Source organism: Penicillium alfredii (assembly GCF_028826965.1).
Source record: "Penicillium alfredii strain IBT 34128 chromosome Unknown utg000011l_segment0_segment0, whole genome shotgun sequence".
In the NCBI taxonomy this organism is placed as follows: Eukaryota; Fungi; Ascomycota; class Eurotiomycetes; order Eurotiales; family Aspergillaceae; genus Penicillium; species Penicillium alfredii.
The window spans coordinates 2,067,226-2,086,000 of NW_026622708.1; the positions used below are offsets into that span (position 1 = coordinate 2,067,226).

The 18,775-nt window shown below is 53.5% G+C and overlaps 8 protein-coding genes across 8 annotated transcripts; 4 read left to right on the top strand and 4 right to left on the bottom strand.

Annotated features, from left to right (window-relative positions):
• Window positions 1-27: 27 nt before the first annotated feature.
• On the bottom strand, window positions 28-3,803 carry NUU61_009191 (putative histone deacetylase complex subunit (Hos4); the record flags this gene model as incomplete). The annotated part of the gene is made up of 5 exons (XM_056659716.1): window positions 28-225; window positions 286-470; window positions 529-2,419; window positions 2,461-2,867; window positions 2,918-3,803. 5 exons carry the CDS (start codon window positions 3,801-3,803, stop codon window positions 28-30), a joined length of 3,567 nt encoding a protein of 1,188 aa, XP_056508009.1.
• Window positions 3,804-4,600: 797 nt separating this feature from the next.
• Window positions 4,601-5,669, top strand: NUU61_009192 (putative 3-oxo-5-alpha-steroid 4-dehydrogenase; the record flags this gene model as incomplete). The annotated part of the gene is made up of 3 exons (XM_056659717.1): window positions 4,601-4,699; window positions 4,759-5,212; window positions 5,269-5,669. 3 exons carry the CDS (start codon window positions 4,601-4,603, stop codon window positions 5,667-5,669), a joined length of 954 nt encoding a protein of 317 aa, XP_056508010.1.
• A 37-nt stretch (window positions 5,670-5,706) lies between these two features.
• Window positions 5,707-6,616, bottom strand: NUU61_009193 (uncharacterized protein; the record flags this gene model as incomplete). Its single annotated transcript, XM_056659718.1, has 3 exons — window positions 5,707-6,040; window positions 6,100-6,371; window positions 6,488-6,616. 3 exons carry the CDS (start codon window positions 6,614-6,616, stop codon window positions 5,707-5,709), a joined length of 735 nt encoding a protein of 244 aa, XP_056508011.1.
• A 394-nt stretch (window positions 6,617-7,010) lies between these two features.
• NUU61_009194 (peptidylprolyl isomerase) lies at window positions 7,011-7,571 on the top strand (the record flags this gene model as incomplete). The annotated part of the gene is made up of 3 exons (XM_056659719.1): window positions 7,011-7,154; window positions 7,210-7,312; window positions 7,417-7,571. The coding sequence occupies 3 exons, from the start codon at window positions 7,011-7,013 to the stop codon at window positions 7,569-7,571; spliced, it is 402 nt and encodes a 133-aa protein (XP_056508012.1).
• A 137-nt stretch (window positions 7,572-7,708) lies between these two features.
• NUU61_009195 (UDP-galactose transporter HUT1) lies at window positions 7,709-9,072 on the bottom strand (the record flags this gene model as incomplete). The annotated part of the gene is made up of 3 exons (XM_056659720.1): window positions 7,709-8,041; window positions 8,086-8,782; window positions 8,843-9,072. The coding sequence occupies 3 exons, from the start codon at window positions 9,070-9,072 to the stop codon at window positions 7,709-7,711; spliced, it is 1,260 nt and encodes a 419-aa protein (XP_056508013.1).
• A 512-nt stretch (window positions 9,073-9,584) lies between these two features.
• On the top strand, window positions 9,585-10,256 carry NUU61_009196 (uncharacterized protein; the record flags this gene model as incomplete). Its single annotated transcript, XM_056659721.1, has 1 exon — window positions 9,585-10,256. One exon carries the CDS (start codon window positions 9,585-9,587, stop codon window positions 10,254-10,256), a length of 672 nt encoding a protein of 223 aa, XP_056508014.1.
• Window positions 10,257-10,623: 367 nt separating this feature from the next.
• NUU61_009197 (uncharacterized protein) lies at window positions 10,624-15,108 on the bottom strand (the record flags this gene model as incomplete). The annotated part of the gene is made up of 6 exons (XM_056659722.1): window positions 10,624-11,612; window positions 11,665-11,886; window positions 11,943-12,029; window positions 12,083-14,564; window positions 14,629-14,992; window positions 15,053-15,108. 6 exons carry the CDS (start codon window positions 15,106-15,108, stop codon window positions 10,624-10,626), a joined length of 4,200 nt encoding a protein of 1,399 aa, XP_056508015.1.
• Window positions 15,109-15,458: 350 nt separating this feature from the next.
• On the top strand, window positions 15,459-17,382 carry NUU61_009198 (KRI1 family protein; the record flags this gene model as incomplete). Its single annotated transcript, XM_056659723.1, has 2 exons — window positions 15,459-15,636; window positions 15,695-17,382. 2 exons carry the CDS (start codon window positions 15,459-15,461, stop codon window positions 17,380-17,382), a joined length of 1,866 nt encoding a protein of 621 aa, XP_056508016.1.
• Window positions 17,383-18,775: the final 1,393 nt, after the last annotated feature.

An 18,775-nucleotide genomic window follows, 5' to 3' on the forward strand; every position in this document is an offset into this window, starting at 1 on the left:
ATAGCTAAGATGCTGAAACAAAAGACACTAGACGTATGTACTAGACCGAGAAGGGCCAAACCCATTGAGGAACGTAGAACCGTTGGTCTCCGGCGCGTGACCGTTGGGCTGAAGAGATCCGAACGTACCCGGTACCGGTTCCTGATCGATGTGCATGCTCAGGAACTGGAATTCGAGCCCATTCAGATGAGGGATGTGAGGAACAAGGTCCATGAAATCAGAAAGCTAGAAAAGAGACCCAGTCAGTTACGATGCTCAATAAAGCATACCAACAAAGCCACTTACTCGGATCCAAAACACATGCTCCATCTCGAAATACTTGGGGCGTGTGTCGCAATCCTTCTGCATGATTTCTCCAATCGACGCATCGTAGAACTCGCGGTCATCCGCTTGAATTAGCATGCGTCGGGTAACTCGCCAGAGATTCATGCGTTGGGTCGGCGTCGCCTTGCGTTTCTCCCAGCTGGCATCTGTGTCGCTCTCAGTCAGCGAGGGTATTTGGTGCAATCATTCACAAGTGCCACTTACATTGTGAGAGTTGAAGATCATTGGTCGCCAGCAGGGGAGCAACCAAGTAGTTCGGAATCCACTTCTCGTCGGCCACGTCCACAGCACAGCCTGGCTCAAGTTGGCGGGTAAGCGCCGTCACCATGGGCATGAAGTTCTTCAGCCACGTATGGTTTCTCGCACGGGAATCATTTGATCCCACCAGATTGGCTGCAACGCGGAGGCGACTGGGGAGAGCATCGCGGCGTCGTTGCTCCTGTGCCTCCTGGTCGCGGCGCATCTTGGCCACGCGAGCACGTTCTTGTTCCAGCCGCTTTTGGCGTTCATCCTCGGCTTGTTTAGCCCGACGCTGTTCGCCTTCTTTGCGCTTGCGCTCGTCCTCCGCCTTCTCACGGGCAACGCGGGCTGCTTGGTCGGCCTCTTCCTTGGCAATTCGAGCACGTTCAGCTTCTGCAGCCACCCGCTTTTCTTCTGTTGCACGTTCCTCTTCATCTTTCTTCGCCTCTGCCCGTCGACGCTCTTCGGTATCCTTTTCAACTCGCTTCTCATCCTTGGCATTATCGTCCACGAGGTGGGGGTTGGGGTCTGGCCCTTGAGACTCCGATTTCACATCCCCATTTTTCTTCGCGGGTAAGTCGGGAGATTGCTGACGAACAGTTGATTTCTTCGAGGGTTCGGTAGTAGACTTCCGTGGGATGGTTTCTGCTGGTCGCGAAGATTCCTCATGAGTCTGTCTGGGTTGAGGTTTATGCCCATCAGGCGCATCATCGGAATTTCGTGCACTGCCATTGATACCACTGGGTCTCTCGTCTGAAAAGACTCGTCGCTTCTTCTTTCGTGTCTCGGGGGACAGCCGGTCGCTATCTGCGCCACGGGAGCGAGATCTCTCAGGCGACGTATCAGTGCGGATGCGCTTCAGAGATGAGATGGAATCAGGGGCCATATCGGCTCGAGACTTGGGTGCTTCTTCACGCCCGGACAGCGAATCCGATGAAAAGAGGCTGGATCGACGATCACGATCCTGAGGGCGACGTCCTGCAATCAGCCGTCTTTTTCGACCGTCATCATTGCGTGCCACGCCACTGGACTCGCTGTCTCTTCGTGCTGTAAGTGTCGTTGAGGGTTTCGAGGAATCAGGGCGAGCAGAGTCATGATCAGAGCTAGCGAGTGCGTTGTCACTCGTGTCCTTGGGAGAGGCCTTGGCGCGGGAATTTATTGCGTTAAGCCTCTCTTTTTCACGTCTCTTCTCTTTCAATGCGTCGATATCTTTCAAAGAATCGCGAGGACGGTTGGCATTGGGGCTGTCGGGTCGCTTTCTCGGACGCGCCGCAGGAGATGATGAGCGCCGACGTGCTGGTCGTTTGTCATCCTTGCCCTTCACACGAGGTCGTCGGGGCGATGAAAAGCCATCCTTGCGGCCCTTGTCAGGGCCTGCGTAGTTTTGGTAAGCGGCCTTCAACACATCATGTTCTTCTTCCCAATTCTCCCCTTGGCGGGCTCGAGATAGTTCAAAGTACGTTCGATCTTCGAACAGTCGGCGGGTGGGATTGAACCCAGGTTGGTTCAAGATCAGTTGGATGACACCGGTGTTTCCGCGGCCGATGGCAGCTAACATGGGGGTATTATAGCCAGATTTGTGGCCGGCACCACGGAGCGGGTTTGGATCAGCATCTGCATTGCCCATGGCATACAGCAGGGACAGCACATCATGATGGCCACCTTTTGCAGCCGCAATCAAAGACGCATTGTCGGCCTTTTGCAAGATATTCAAAATGCTGACCACCCCTGCCTCATCGCCCTTTGCTGCAAACTCTCGAAGATTCTCAAAGGTGGGTTTTGTCCACAACAAATCGTTCCTTGTGGCTTCGCTTCGGACTGTCTTGCGTCGATTGGATGCGCCCATGGGAGGGGGCTGCGCAGCGGAGGAGAGTCACGAGGGCTGGCAACCGATACTCGCCGCGATCGAGGTTCCCTGCTGTCCGACCCATTCTGTTCTTCGGATCGTCGACCAGGTCGGGAAGTTGCCTTGGCATCAGCAAGAGCTTTCTTCATCTCCTCGTACTCTTCATCATCGACAAACGATGGAACAAGCTCATAAGGCTCATCGCCCTCCGCGTTGACGGTCCGAGGGTTTGCGCCTGCATCGAGCAAAACCTTGACCACGTCCGCATTCCCATTTTCCACCGCGTCAATCAACGGAGTGTCCTTGTCGATGTTTTTCGTGTTGATCTCACAGCCGGCATCCAATAAAAACTTCACGATCGATGTTTCGCCATTCAGAGCCGCAATCTGCAACGGTGTGTTTCCGGCATTATCAGGAATATTCAAATCTCCCGGTCGCTCCGCGTGGCGCATCACCACTTGGTCGTATTTCCGATCGGCGCATGCTCTCGCCAGGGGGTGCGGCCACTCTTATCGCGTAGCTTCTTGGGGCCCATTTGTTTCGCCGGCGATGCGGATGCACCCGCGCCGGAGCCCAATCTCCGAAGATGGGCTCCGGGCAACGGAGAGCCGCTGGCGGAAGAGGATGTGGATTGCCTGTCTTCCGAGCCATGTCGCTGGAAGCCCGTGAGAGGAGTCGGCGCTTTCTTCTTGGTAGGGAACTGGGACCCAGAAGCGGTTCGCTGGTGAGAAGGGCGATTTGGCGAGAGAGATCTTGTGTTAGAGGTTGGTTGTGAAAAGTGTGTATGGTTGGGATGTTTGAGGTCTCGCGGGGGGACAATCGAGGCCTGCGAGTCGGCACGACGGCGCTCGCGTTGCTCATCGACACTGTCGCTGAAACTCCTCTTGCGGTAACCGCGTGGCCGTTCTACCTGTCCAGCGCCTTCTTCCGGTACATCCCGCCCGTCTGTGATGGAGTGGGGATCATCCACCTTCTCGATCTTGACCACCGACGCGGACGGCGAACCCACCCTCTCCAGCGGGCTAGGAGAACGCGAACCTCGAGCTCCTTCATCTTCCACCCTCGGCTTCTTCCGTTTATTTCCATCGACACCATCGATCGCAAGCCGCTGCGGGTCGTGTTTGATATGTTTCCTCTTCTTCTCCGGCGACAACGACTCGCGACCCGACTGAATTATAGTTTCTGCCTCCGAGTCCGCTCTGGGGCTAGGCGGCCCATCCTCCTCCGATCGCGCATGCTGCGTCGGCCCATGGCTGCTTTCCCGGGAAGGGGGGTCTGTCTTGGGGGCTTTTCCGGGCGATGGGGGGCCTGCCGAGTCCGGCCTCACTGCAGCAAGCGTGTTGTGACCGACGTCCAGAGCAGCTGGTAGGGAGGCTGCCTCGACATCACTCATAGCGATAACACTCGATGTCTCAAGATTCCGCTCGTCATTTTGGGGGGATACGCGACCGGTAAGACAACCGTGGTCGACAACGCCAGCTAAGCGTGGACGCTGATCCTCGACCACGGGGAGAAAGGTTCGAGAGAGAGCGAGAGACTCGAGGGAATATATAAAATCCAAGAGCGTATCACACCCAGGATCACGCACGAAACAAATGAAAAAAGAGTCGAAAATGCGAAAAGCCGACCAGGGGGGGGGGGTTTGGCAGAGAGGAGGAAAAGAGAAGAGGGAGGGAATGGGAGGAAAGCGGGAAGGGCAAGGAATGGCTCCCCATTATTGGCCTTGGGTCCTCGCCACGGCATCATCAGTCTTTTGCTTCTACAAAATGCCTGTCTTTGCTGCTCCCTCCTTCGTGTCTATCTCCTGGATTCTCTACGCTTCAACGCTCCCTCTTGTCTCCCTGTGAATCTGGAAAGACCACCATCTCCTTCCCGTTGGCGTTCCCCCCTTTCCATCACGACGTGCAAAGTCTGCAAACTGCGACTCCACTTCAGTGGCGATCGTCTGCTTGCGGCCATTCAGCTTATCGGCGCGGAATCGTTTTCGAGGAGCATCGAATCGAGATTAAACTCATTTAGACTCTCAGCCACATTCATAAGCTTGACAAAAATAGAGAGACAATAATGAACCCTGGGGAGATCAGAGGTCATGGCTTGGGTCCGGAAATGGCGGAGAGCTGAGCTGCGGGTCTCCTCAAAAACACAAGCCACCTTGTGCTAATCCACGCATGTGCAAGTATCGGATTGACCATGGATTTCATTGCCCATCGCGTTGATTGTGTCCTCGAGGCCACGGGCATGGATGCCGTGGACGCTCTGCGCACCTTTTATGTCTTGGCTGCTGCCACGGTAGGTGTCGCCTTCCCTGTGGTGTGAGCCAATGGCCACTGACAAGGCAACCGGTACAGACGCTCTCCGTCAGCATCCCGGGCTCCCTGCGCTCCCGCTTCCTCGTGTATGGTCCGCGTGCGACCTCGACCGGCTTCGGTTCCCCCTCCCAGCCTTCTGTGACGTCGGGTCTTCTCGACTACCTCGCAACATGGCGCGTGCCACACAGCTACTTCGCCCAGTTTTACATCGCGTCGGTTCTGTCGTCGGCATTCTGGGCGTTGCAGCTGTTCTCCCGTGGTTCTGTGTTCCAAGCAATCGCATCGCGACTCAGCCTTGAGCATCAGCAGCAGTCGATGTCTCTAAACCAGACGTTGGTCTGTTGGATATTGCTGGCAATGCAGGGCGCGAGGAGGCTATGGGAGTCGTTGACATTCTCGAAACCCTCGTCGTCTCAAATGTGGTTTGTCCATTGGTTGCTGGGCATCGGGTTTTACCTAGCCACAGGGGTTGCGATCTGGATCGAAGGGTCAGGTAAGGAGTCATCTGCGACTGAGAGCGAGACCGAGCTACTCACGTTTTTATGCCAGGGACCTTGTTGACGGAGGATCTCACCCTGGAACACGTACAAATGACCAACGCCCCAAAGCTGCGCACCTTTCTCTGTGTCCCGCTCTTCCTGATCGCGTCTGGTCTGCAGCATGACTGCCATCACTATCTCTTTTCGCTGAAGAAATACACCGTCCCAGACCATCCCATGTTTCGCGGAGTCGTGTGCCCTCACTACGGAGCTGAATGCGTCATCTACCTTTCTCTGGCGCTGGTAGCCGCACCGCCGGGCCAAATCGTCAACAAGACGCTTCTAGCGTGTTTCGTCTTCGTGGCGGTCAATCTCGGCCTGACGGCTCGAACCACCCGGCAGTGGTATACAGAAAAGTTCGGCAAAGATGCGGTGCAGGGATGGTGGCTGATGATTCCCGGGATCTACTAACAAAGAACTCTGCGGGATTGTTTGCTCGACGCTCGGGTCATCTCCCGCCCAGAAACTTCATCGTATTTCCCATCTTGGCGACCTTGAGCACGTCTCGGTACGTGAGGCTAGTCCTCGTCTCGCGTTGGTAACAGCCATCCTGATACGGATTTATCTCTCGCAGGAGATCCCAGTTGCAGATAGATTGCGCATCCAGATGGGCATCCGTGGTCGTCTCGGCAATACCATGCAGAAAATCAGTATAAAGCTTGCCCCTCGTAATCAGCAGACTTCGTCTTTCCTGCAAGATCCGGAACTGGGGAGCTTGGTTAGTCCGAGATGTCTCGGCTAGTGCCTCGCTTTCTTCCATGCCATCGTCTGCGCTGGTTTGACTATGATCTTGGGTCTGTTTTGCATGCAGGTCGAGCACAATTGGTGCTCCAAGACTCACGGTTGCCACGAGTGGGTAATAGGCGGCGCCGTCCTCGTGCGGCATGATCCCTGGCCTGGTTGGTACTCGTTTACCAGCACATGGTTTGGTGCGCCGTGCGGCGCGTCCTCGAAGATTCCCAGTGATTTGAATCGCGGCTCGATGATCGGAGAAACCAGCCATCCAGGCAGCGGAGACGCAAGCAGCGTATTGGTTTTGGTGAGTGCCGACGGCCAGGTCTGGAGTCGGCGGCGCGAAAGCTGTGTCCAGCGTGGGAGAGGCGCCGATGTCACCTAGATGCAGGCAGTGAGCGGGAAGGTCTGAAATGAGAAAGAATTGGTTCAATTGCGTGTATTCCCTTGCGATAAAGCAAGAAAAGAAAGGAAAGATAGCAGCCAGGGGAACTCACTTTCTGTAAAAGCCATCTCTCCTCGTCCTCGCTGAGAAAGTTCGATATATAGAATGCATCCGCCGGTAGAGCAGAGATACGCGCTGCTTCGAGGTTGAATTCCGTCTGTCCACCCGTTGAACCCAACATCTCGATTGCCCTGCTCAGTGCTTAGACCGATTCATCTCATGCGTGTTTCTGGAAAGAAGGCCGATGGACAAAAGAGATCGGCCCGTATCAACAAGGCGACAAGCATCCAGAAACAATGACTTGCACAAAGCCAGGCTCGGGTCAGCGCTCCAATACACCTAGAGAATCAATCCCAAGATCAAAGCCCATCGCCAATCCCATAAAGTGATAAAGAGAGAAGAAGAGAAGAAGAGAATGAGAGAACAGCAACATCAACCAAGTCACGTCACGCCCAACCTGAGACCGCCACACATGCCAGCCCCACATCATCAGAAAGAATCCCGCGAGTTTCAAGATCCGCCCTCCAGTGGGATAGCCACATATATCATACTACATTGCATCTCCTCGGCTTACAATGGCACCCAAGAACAACGCCAAGGGCGGCGACAAGAAAGCCGGCAAGGGCAAAGGCAAAGAAGCCGCCGATGACACGGGCAAAGGCAAAGGCGGGAAGGGAGGATTGAAAGCAGCGAATGCGCTCAACGTGCGACATATTCTTGTATGACTGCTCCCCGGATAGTATGAAAATTTTCATGCTAAGGTTTCTTTGCCAGTGTGAGAAGCACTCCAAGAAAGAAGAGGCGCTGGAGAAACTGCGCAACGGGGCCAAGTTCGACGAGGTGGCTCGCGATTTCTCGGAGGATAAGGCAAGACAGGGTATGTTCCAAGATTTATCTTTTCTACTGCTTACTGCTATTTCTTGCAAGCTATTCCTTGCAAGTTGTATATATGATGGCCTTCAACTAACTTATTCCTCGCAGGAGGCTCGCTCGGGTGGAAGACGCGAGGCAGTTTGGATGGCACGTTCGAAAAGGCTGCGTATGAGCTGGAGCCCAGTACGACGGGGAATCCCAAGTACGTAGAGGTCAAGACGGGGTTTGGGTATCACATCATCATGGTGGAAGGGCGGAAATGAGAAGGGATCAATACGAAATCCATAGATGCACTTTCATCTAATGCTCATATTCTTTATTGTAGCTCTACAAGCAATGCTTGGAATGCTGTATATTTAACTATAGGCACAAAACCAGTCAACACCAACCAATCCAACTCTTACAAGGCCTTTTTAGCACTCTCAGCCTTTGCCCGCTCCTTGGCCTTCTTCTCCTGGCGCTGCACCACAGCCTCGGCACCAATGCCGCCAAATACCAGGCCGATACCCAGCCACTGACCCGCCGATAAGGAGTGTCCGAACCAGAACACGCTCAGAAGCATGGTCAGCATCTTGCGCGTGACGGTGACAGTGACCAGCAGCAGGGACGAGAAGCGCGACAGGGTATAGAAGATGAAGAGCTGGCCGACGGCGCCGCATGTCGCGAAACCCAGAACATTCTTCAGGGCCTCGGGGTGGCGCTGGAGGAACGAGATGGCCGATAACAGCTCGGTCTCGGTGGAGGGGGGATCGGGAAGGGCAGGAGGTTGTGCAGCACGCCGCTCTGCGACAGATGCGGCATCACGACGAGGTAGGCGGTCGTCAGCACGGTGGACAGGACGTTCTGCGCGACCATCATCTGAGGCCCGGAGAAGCGGGTGTAGCGATTCGGGGACGAGAACACATGGTCCTGTGTGGTGTTGGTGAGGCCGTCGAGGAGAAGATTGATGGACAGCAGGAAGATGCCCCACATCGAGGACCCGGACTGGTCCTTTGCCGCGGCCGCGGCGACTTTCTTGCTCGTGCCCGGGTGGTGCAGCGTGAACGTGGCCACGCCCAGGGTAACCAGCAGCACCACGCCGTACTTGTACAGCGGGTATCGCTTCCGAAAGATGGTCAGGTGCAGGAGCATGACCGGGAGCAGCTTGCAGGATTTGGCCAGGATGAAGGTGAGGTAGTCGATGTGCACCAGACTGGCGTACCCAAACGGTGACGCGAGCGACGAGGAGATGCTGACCAGGAGCAATGGGAAGAGAATCTGGCGCGTCGGGAACACCGCCGGCACATTCTGCCCCCTCGGAGTGGAAAAGAAGAGATAAGCAAAGCCGGTGATGGCCGCGAACGAGGACTGGATCGTGTTCAGCACGAGCGAGTAGGTGAATCGCTCCGTCGGCGGGTTAGGTTCGGCGGCTGTTGCTGGGCGGATGGGATAGCTTGTTGTTGTGATCGCTTCTTGGAGGACACCCCACGAGAGGCTATTGAGTGTTCTCTGTTAGTTATACACGTTGTTCTAGATATTCGGCGTATACACTTACAACGCAGCGTAGATCCCGAGAACGCAGATCAAAAGCTGCATCAACCCCGGAGTGTCGGCGACAGCCTCGAGCGCTGCGGATGCTTTCTCTGATGCGCTGCCATTGGCACTGGTTTTTCCAGTTGCGCTTCCATTAGCCGCTTTTTGGGGCTCTCCATCGTTTGGCGGCATGTGCATTAACTGCGACGAGGGAGAGCGCTGGAGCGGCGTTGCTTGCTTTTGTCGTCCCATTGCGACGAGCTGGACGTGGTCTGATTGCGAGACTCGGGAACTTGAGAGAACAAGTTCGGATTAAATAAACGAAGGGATTAACGGACCTCGTGCTGGCTAAGAAATGTCGACAGGGCCCGGAGCGCAATGAACAAATCAACAAAGCAAATCAAAATAATAAAAAAAAGTACGATGATGCCATGTGTTGTCTTCGGCAGTTCACGCTTATCGATTGATCGCCCGCCCCACACTTCTACTTTGATACTATCTTGAGCCTTGAATCTTTACCAATTGTTTTCCTATAGCATGCTACGTTAAATATTAGAGTAAATTGAGCTCATGTATAGACATGGCTTTAAGACAACATACTGGATAGCCTAAAATAGCAAGCGGTGTAGATAATCAATCCGATATAGCAGGCGGTGAACCCTCGACGATCCCGGCTCTGCCGCAATTGCCATAATATCGCAAGCTTCTCGCCGGTGCCGCCTTCGTCTTTTCAAAGCTATAACCCGCTCAAAATAACCCCCATAATGCCAAGCACACAAGAAGACCCAGCACCGCCCAAGCTGTCCTCGCTCAGCCAGCTCATCTCCGCCGCCTCAGCATCCGAGAACCCGCTCGCCGCAACCACAATCCAAATCCTGCACAATCTGCGACACCAGCACCTCTGGACATCTCTCCAGATCCATGACCTCCCCGCACATATCAATACACCAAAGGCTCCAGGAACAATACCTCATGGCTCTCCATTAGACTCGACAACCCAAAAGAATAACAACATTCTCCCGACCTCCCTGATCTCCGGCATCCCCCCGCACCGCGTCTACACGCACCCGGACGAGCAGCTCTACATGCTGGAAAAGGGTCTGCACGACGACGACCTGCGCCAAGAGCGGCTCTTTGTAATCCCCACTGCACAGGGCCAGCCATGGAGTCTGCACCGTATGGCTGCGGTCTTCGACTCGCTCGCCGAGATCAGAGTTACGGACGATGGAGCCGAGTCGAGGACAGAACAAAGTGTGGATCCCGACAAGGCGAGCAAATTGGCGGAATACTATTACAAGAAGGAGCAAGTGCGCGCGACGGGGGAGTGGGGTGGGAAGAGGTTGCTGCTGGCCATGGTGGATAGAGGCTTGGGCGGCGAGGGAACTGTTGTGTACTATGTTGTGCAGGAGGGTGAAGTCAAACCTCGACAGAACTAAGTTGTCTGTTCGAGCATGACTTTTCAACTACGAGCCTTACGGATGATATCCTATATATGCGCCATACGAAAACAACACCCCGTGGGAGAGAGCCTGAGAGCTATGGCATGTGTCCATTGCTGGTCAAGATATCAGTTAAAAACGAAAGCAAAAAAAAAAGAATCAGCCTGCTTGCATGAATACGCTGAAATATCCACAAGAAGGCAAAACTCCCTGCATATCGAATACGGACCACCGGGTATAGAGTTGGGCGCAAAACACAAGACAAAAACGCTAGATGGCGGTTCAGAAGGTCGAACTTTTTCTGGAAAAGAGAAAAAGAAAAACAGGTGGTTGCAAGCGAAGTTGAGCTTTTGTCGCAAGAAGCTCAAGCAATCAGATTTCCACGGCCATTCTCCTTGGCATGTTCCTGCTCCTTTCGACAACTGGAGCAGTATCCCTCGTACCACTGTTTCACATTATCTGCGTGTTCGGCGAAGACACGCTCAGCCTGTGCCAAGCGGCCAGCCTTCAGGTTCAAATCGTCCTCTCCAGCGTCGGTACCGAGGAGGATCTCGACTTGGCGACAGCGCCTAACCTCCTCGCGCAGCCACCGCTCCCATTCGGTCTGAACGACCTCTTTCTCGATGCTGTTGACGACGCGCAGCGCGACCAACAGGTTGTGTCGGTACAGGCCAAGGCGTTCGCGGGTTTGGTGGAATCGTTTAGCCGCGCTCTTGGCCATGGCATCCCGGGAACCGAGGGTGCTGAGAGACAGAGGCATTTCAGCGAACCGCGTAGTCTGCTCGTGGAACGTGGCGAAACAATCACTAGCATTGCCGGTGTCGGGCCAGATGGTGGTGTTTGCAATTGCCTCGTCGATGTCTCGCATGTAAATAGCTTTGCCCATAACGAGATCCGGCTGGACCCCGAGCCGAGCCATAAAGTTGCTGGCATGTCGCTCGTGCCACCAGTCCCAGCCATCTCGGGACGAGTAAAATCCGTTCATGAGAAAGCTGGTAGCCAGCAGAATCAATATCACCTTGTGGGCACTCACGGTCTTCCAGGACCATCGGACAAGATCGAACGTCGACAGCATTAGTAGCGAAACCGTGCTTTCCAGTAGAGACAAGAATGTCTCGATAAGGAGCTGAGGCATGGTCCGCTGGATCCGAGGCTTGTGGGATTCCAGCTTCAGATTGCCACCGGCACCGGTAAAGTGAGAAACGTGACTCTGGCGGCCAACATGGCCGAAGATCGTAATGGCCTTCTTCGTGCGGCTGTGTCCTCCAAGGCGGCGCACTTGGTCACTCACCAAGTCAATTAGATCCAACGCGTCGTCCTCAAGGTCCTGACTTGCTTTGCTGTCGATAATGTCTAGTAATGTTAGAATCACGTTTTTTTATTCTAGTGGAAAAAAGAAACTTACTCTTGAGGCCGTGAGGAGACCATAGCCACTCGACCTTTGTATAGACAGCGAGCTTACTCTTCGACTTGGCCACAAACGTGATCACGACCTTGCTGACCAGCCGGAAGGATCGCCGGAATGGAAGATGCCAGGGGGTTTTCTTATCGGTGATCACGTAGCACAGATGATCATTGAGTACGTCGATGATCTGATAATCCGATATTGTGTTCGGTTGAGTTCGGCCTACAAAAGATTAGTCAATAACCACTTCACACGACATTCTGAGGGATGATGCTCACCGAAAAAATCCGGCATGTCAATCTGATAGTGGAAGTCTCGTCTCAGATGTTGTGATTCTGTGCTAGCCCAAGGACCCTGCTTGATGTCTAGATAATGGGTTAGCCATGCACAAATTGTTGATCAACACGTCTTGACCTACCTCGAGCTTGTCTCTCGTGCAACAAAAGCTGCCACACAGCACTCTTGTCACCAAATAGAATGTGGAACAATGCCTTGGGGCTAACGTCGAACACTCGCTCGGTCGACAGAACCAGGTCGCCTTGTGGCACATACTCGACTGGCTGGGTAGGCAGTCTGAATTTCGGCATATCCCGTGCCCGACCAGCCTTTCCTCCATCCAGATCAAGATCCTTATCAATATAAATGGGAGCCCGGATATCCTTTCCGCGGGCAGCGGGCTGGCCTCCATCGTATTTGATGTCCGCAAACCCAGAGGAGACATCCTCCCAGCTGTCCGCACTGGACTGCCGAGTTGGAGTTCCCGTGTCCATCTTGATCAGCGATTTAATAACAGCTTCCAGAGTCATCGGCTCGACGGCGATGGAGCCCTGAATCAAAAAGTTCAATCGCTTTTGGAGAACCCGGAGGGGCTCGAGGAAGGTCTTGATCGTCACTCTGCCAGGGGTATCGCTCCCGAGAGGTGGGATGGTGTGGAGGAAGAGGAAATCACAGTCCCGTCCAGGGGCCGCCGTCACTTCTTTGATACTGTCCAGAGAGACACTCGTAGTCAAAACCAGGCCGAAATGGTGGCTGTAAAAGTACACATTTCGGGTTGTGACATAAGCTCTGCCAGGGAACTCTTGCTGGTCATTCGGGCTCCAGGTGGCCCTGAATACCAAAACCAGCGCCTCCTCCCTTTTGACATCAGGGAAGAGCAGCCGGAACTGAGCATCCTGGATTCTCAGCTGCTGGGGATAGTAGCTAGGATACTCATGTGCAATCCCCAGCGCGGCACGCTGGATTTTCGATTGATCCCCATCAAGACTGACGGTCTGCCTGTGGCGGGGACCTGATGGCTGACGAGATGCCGGCGATGTGCCAGATAGATCTGTCTGTGGGGTTATCGTCTCTTTGGAGGAGTCGCTCATGATAGAAGAGGGCCTTCCTTCTAATAAGTCATGCTCTTCGTTGGCCTGCTGGAGGCGTTCACGCTGAAGTTTGTTCATAAAGCCCCAGTTTGAACTACCCCACAAGTTTGCCATCATACCGCTAGGCATTCCACCCGTGCTGTCCACGAGTCCTAATCCAATGCCTCTTTCACTGTTCACGACCACGGCTGCCTTGCTCATGCTAGTGGGAGCGGGAGGGTTGGCCAGTGTTGGAGGAGCAAGGCTTGAGCCGGGCTCATCGATATTGCTCAGGCTGCGACCTCGGTTGCCATTCTCTGCTGCGTTGACAGCAGCAGTGCCAGCATAAGGGAGGATATTATGGCTGGCAGAGATGAGACTGGCTATACCACCAGCAGGACCGGGAATGGAGGGAGATGATGGGGGTGCGTTATTCGACTTGCGATGAAGATCCAATTTCTGGATGATTCTGGACGTGTGCTCTCTCGTGGAACTTTCACTTTCCATCCCGCCTCTTTTGCCGTTGCCGATGTCAGTGCTGTTTCGGAAAGCCAGACCATCGCGCTCTGGCACAGGAAGGGTTTGACTACGTTCTGTCGAAGAGCTTGGCTCGTCATGTGTATGGGGAGTAAGTGAGTCAGCCGGATCCGCGGCGAACTCGGGGGCCGGCGGCTGAGAGATGGAGAAGGCAGGGTCTTGGACGGTGACTTTCCCAGAGATGGATAGATCTGTGCTTGCCGGGTTTTCCAACGCTTTCTGCTTGGCAGCCTCAAAAGCGCCGATCCACTCCATCAGCTCCTTTTGAGTTTCTGTTTGCAACACAATGTTGTTGTTCTTGGTCTTCACTTGGAAGCAAAACCGACGCTCCTCTTGAAAAGCAGGACGAACACTGCAGAGCAATACGCCAATGCGCTCGCTTTCCTCGACACCACCGGTACGTGTGCCTTGCACAAGGCATCCGAATATACCGTGTTTCAAGAATGCCCATCGCCGCACCCACACTGTGCGAGTCGGCTTTCCTGACAGCGTTCGCAAGTTCAACCAGCCTTGCTTTTCTGGTCTCACATCCTTGGCCACATTGAGTGCGGATATAGGGCGAGACCCGAGGTAAGGGACAGTCGAGATCGAATAGTCCTCTAACTCACGAGACGGTCGAGCCACCATCTCCGCGGCCTCCTCGATTTGCACCCGAGTAGAGAGGAGTTCTCGTTTGGATGATCTTTCACTCGATTCCATCTCATGGATCCAGCCCTTGATTCGATCCATCTCATGTGCCCATTTCGAGAAAGTAGTGCTATTATTATTGTGGAATGACCGGAACTCTCGCCACTGATCAAAGGAGATCCGGACCAAGAGTCTGTCGAGAGCATTGCGGAGCTGGGGAGCTTGCACCGAGAAGTCCATGGAAGCTTTAATATAGGCCTTGCGGGCCTCATGGAGCTGAAACGCTTCTTCTCTCAGGGCCGAGCTGTCCTTGGATTTGGACTGCGATGAATATCGAGCTTGCATGTAATCATACTGCTTCTGGGCGTGTTCGAGGGCACGTCGAGTTTCCTACAGCGGTATCGGTCAATAATGCCCACTTGCCACGCATCCGTGTTCCGTGTTCCGTGCTTACCTTGAAATGCCGCAAGTCCTCATGGATGAACGTCCGGATGGGTTCGGCGATCAAAGACTCCAGCTTCTTAGTGCTGTTGACCAACCCGCCCCATAGATCCTTGGAACCGTCTCCGCACCTCCTCATCGCCAACAAGGTATAGTCATGATCAACAACCGCTTCCGAGACGACAAGGGGATGTGTGGAGTAGGAAAGAAAGTTTCCCACAACACTCTCCAATGTCATCAGCTCAGAGGTAACCTTTGTCGCGGCCTTGGCGTATCCGTCCAGCCATTTTTCAAGAAACTCGATCTGGTCGCAGAAGTGGAGGGTGGTGGCGCGGAAGGTTGGGGAATCGAGAGCAGCTTCCTTGAGGCCGACGGGGCTGGGAATCGCGGCCAAAATCAGCATGAACCGTCGGGTAGCCGAGCACTTCCACACTTACACGACGCTCACCAGCTTCCCGACCTGGGGTAATGAGGTGTGTGCTTGAGTCGACATCTAGTGCATGCCTCCAGCCATACACCCGACGCGAACGAAAGGATAGTCGAGGCGTAAAGAGTCCGCAAACTTCAGATACACGCGACGTTAAAATATTATTCGAAATCCGATTGAATTTCCAGGGGAGCTTGAAGGGCGCCCACGTGTAGCCGGTCAAGCCAGAAAGCGCTGCAACGGTCTGGACTAAAGCTGGACTAAAGTGATTGGCGACGTCAGTACGCTTGTAATGCCTGAGAAACCAGGCGCCACAAGGCAGGCCCTCCCAAAGGCGGTCGGTGAATTTTTTTCTTTCTGCCGGCCCAGCATTTCTCTGCGCAACCAGCGATCTTAATACAGTACACTTGACAGCAATGGAGCCTCCATCAAAAAAGATGCGGAAGCTGCTGGATGAAGACAGCTCCAGCGACTCTGGTGATGCTGCTGGAGGAGTTCCCCTGGGCAAGCAGTCACCTAACTCCGAGTTCAAAATCAATGAGGAGTTCGCCCGCCGATTCGAGTATAACAAGAAGAGAGAAGAGGTGCAAAAGTGTATGTATGGCCTGCATTTGTCTTTATTACAAACTACTAACATTCATCGGTGTAACAGTGGAAGCCAAATATGGCAAATCATCTGGTCTGGGGAAACGCCAAGCGAACGATGATGCCCCCGAAGGCTCGGACGAGTCCTCTTCTGATGAAGAGGAAGATGAGGATGGAGAGCTGGCGACGGAGGCTGTTGATGCCGAGATCATGGCGACCCTGAAAGCCATTCGATCCAAGGACCCGCGGGTGTACGATCAAAATGTTACGTTCTACACCAAGCCGGACGACGCCAATCCCGAGGTCAAGGACAAGAAGGAAAAGCCGATGACGCTGCGGGACTATCATCGCGAGAACCTGCTGAGTGGGGTCAACCCGGCCGACGAAGAAGAAGCCCCCAAGACCTTTGCAGAAGAGCAAGCCGACTTGAAGAATGCCCTTGTCAAAGAGATGCATGCGGCGACAGGCGAGGAGAAGTCGGGAGATGAAGAGATGGAAGATGCCGACGATGACTTTCTGGTTCGCAAACCTGGCCAGGAGAAGACTTCAGCGCCGAAGCCCGAGGTCAATCTGGACATCGAGAATGCGGAGAAGGACCCCGAGAACTTCTTGTCCAATTTCATGTCCTCTCGCGCGTGGATTCCCACGGATCGACCAGAACTCCACCCGTTTGAATCAGATGACGATGAAGAGGTGGACCGAGCCGATGCCTTTGAGGAGGCGTACAACTTCCGTTTCGAAGATCCCAGCAAGCTCAACGAGAAAATCGTCACCCATGCCCGTGATTCCACCAACAAGCTCTCTGTTCGTCGAGAGGAAAAGAGCTCGCGGAAGAAGGCTCGTGATGCCGAGCGCCAGCAGAAGGAGGAAGAGAAGAAAGAGCGGGAGACGGAAAAGAATCGTCTACGTAAACTGAAAGTCGAGGAACTCCAGAACAAGGTCAATCAGGTTAAAGAGGTGGCGGGCCTACGCGCATCCAAGTTCACGGACGAGGACTGGTCTCGGTTCCTGGACGATTCATGGGACGACAAAGAGTGGGAGAAGGAAATGCAAAAGCGCTTTGGGGAGGAATACTACGCTGAAGACGACGCCAATGAGAGTGACAACGAAGGAAGCAAAAAGCGGAAGCACCCCAAGAAACCCGAGTGGGACGATGACATCGATATCAAAGACCTTGTGCCAGACTTTGAAGATGAAGAGGTGCGGCCCATGGTCGAACTCTCCGATGCCGAGGGCGAGGAAGATGATGATGCTGCCTCTGGATCCAAGAAGAAGAGCAAGGCCCAGGAGAAACGCGAGCAGAGGCGCGATGCTCGCAAGGAGCGTCTCCGTATTGAGGAAGCGGTTGACCGCAACCTGGACCTTGATATCACTCTCCTTCCCGGTGCCACCAAGAAGAACGCGACTCAGTTCCGCTACCGTGAAACCTCGCCTCAAAGCTTTGGCTTGACGGCGCGAGACATCCTCATGGCGGACGACACGCAGCTCAACCAGTTTGCGGGTCTGAAGAAGCTCGCCGCCTTCCGAGACGATGAAAAGAAACGGCGTGACCAAAAGAAGCTGGGGAAGAAGGCCCGTCTTCGCCAATGGCGCAAGGACACCTTTGGCAATGAGGAAGGCCCCAAGTTCTCCTTTGACGGAGGCGACGCGTCGCGTCCGGCTGCAGAAAAGGACGATGCCCCCGACGAAGCCAAGGTCGACATCCGCGAAGGAGATGGGACAAGGAAGAAGAGGAAGCGGTCGAAGAAGCACTGAGTGCAAACATGATCATGTAGCCATTGTCCATAGTTTCATATAATCCTTTTTATATGCACGAAGACCTGGTAAGCTTAGCGTAGCTAGAGAAATTTGGGTTTATTTTTTCGCCGAATGGAGGTTTTGCTCGTGTTCTGATTCGCTTGATAAATGCATTTTCATGGGTAGGCTCCTGATTCTTGACGGTCTCTTTGTTGCCAGACCACTCGGATATCCTGCATGGGTCAGATATATACATCGGCACTCATAAACCGATTGAAGCCCAACTCGTCGTTAGCTGGTTGATAACCAAATAAAGGAATAAATACACAGGCACCACAGCAGACCACAGAACCACCATTCAAGACCATCCTACCACTTCGAATAAATCTCTTTCTGCACTAGTGTTGCCGTTTGCCTCGATAGGGCATCCCGGAACACCCAAAAGGGTAAGCAGCCATGCGACCGAATCTCTATTGCATCTATTCCTCGAGGTACTCCCGTTCAATATACATTGTTATGATTATTATGACTAGATTTTGTTTCTGGCTATAAGTTCCCCTCCATGCTTAATCCATGCGTCCATAATTGCCATAACATGGTCACTTTGTCTGGTTTCGGTCCGGAAGTAAAGTGGGCCTGCGCTATTATTGGAGTGTCCCTGACCTTGTCCACGTACCCAGGTACTTGGTCCATGCAGAGTTCCTCCACCATCAAATTGGTACCAGTGACAGACACCAAGGGCAACAGTAAAATGGCTCATACTACACAAAATCTGGTCATTCTTTCCAGGACAACTCAGTCCTGGAAGGTCTCTTGAGAAGCGTGTAAGCATAGTATAAGCATAGCATGTTGAAATCACGATAGGGATTCTTGGCCGATAGATTTGCATAGGCTCAAATTATAAGCTAATCCTCCACAGACAAGGTCTGTTTTCCAAGCAAGGGAATTTGCAAATTATTTAGGTATTTGGATGGAGAGTAGGCTACACTAATCACAAGTGAGGTATTCAAAATACTTCAGAAAATCTAGAAGCAATAGGATCAACCCCGGGAAGCCAGAGTCTGGGGCAACCGGTGGCAAGAGAGAAATTTTTTTTTATACAAAGCCGGTTGACTCGGGTGGTCGGGGCAGGGAAAAAGGAGGTTGCCCCGGTGTGGGCGCAGAGGCTCGGCATTGGACGGCGAACGATACGGATCTGTTACTTGGTTGCTCGGGACTACCGTCATCATGAAGCTGCCAGATACAGTAGAATAAGTATAGATGAATAAGAGAAAGGACAGAGAGAATAAAATATCCATGGATAGCTCAATGATATAGATATTAATATTATCTTCTTGACATATTATTTGAATATTAAAGTACCTCCGTTATACTGTATAACTGCGATGCAGAATTTTCCAGGGCATCGGGA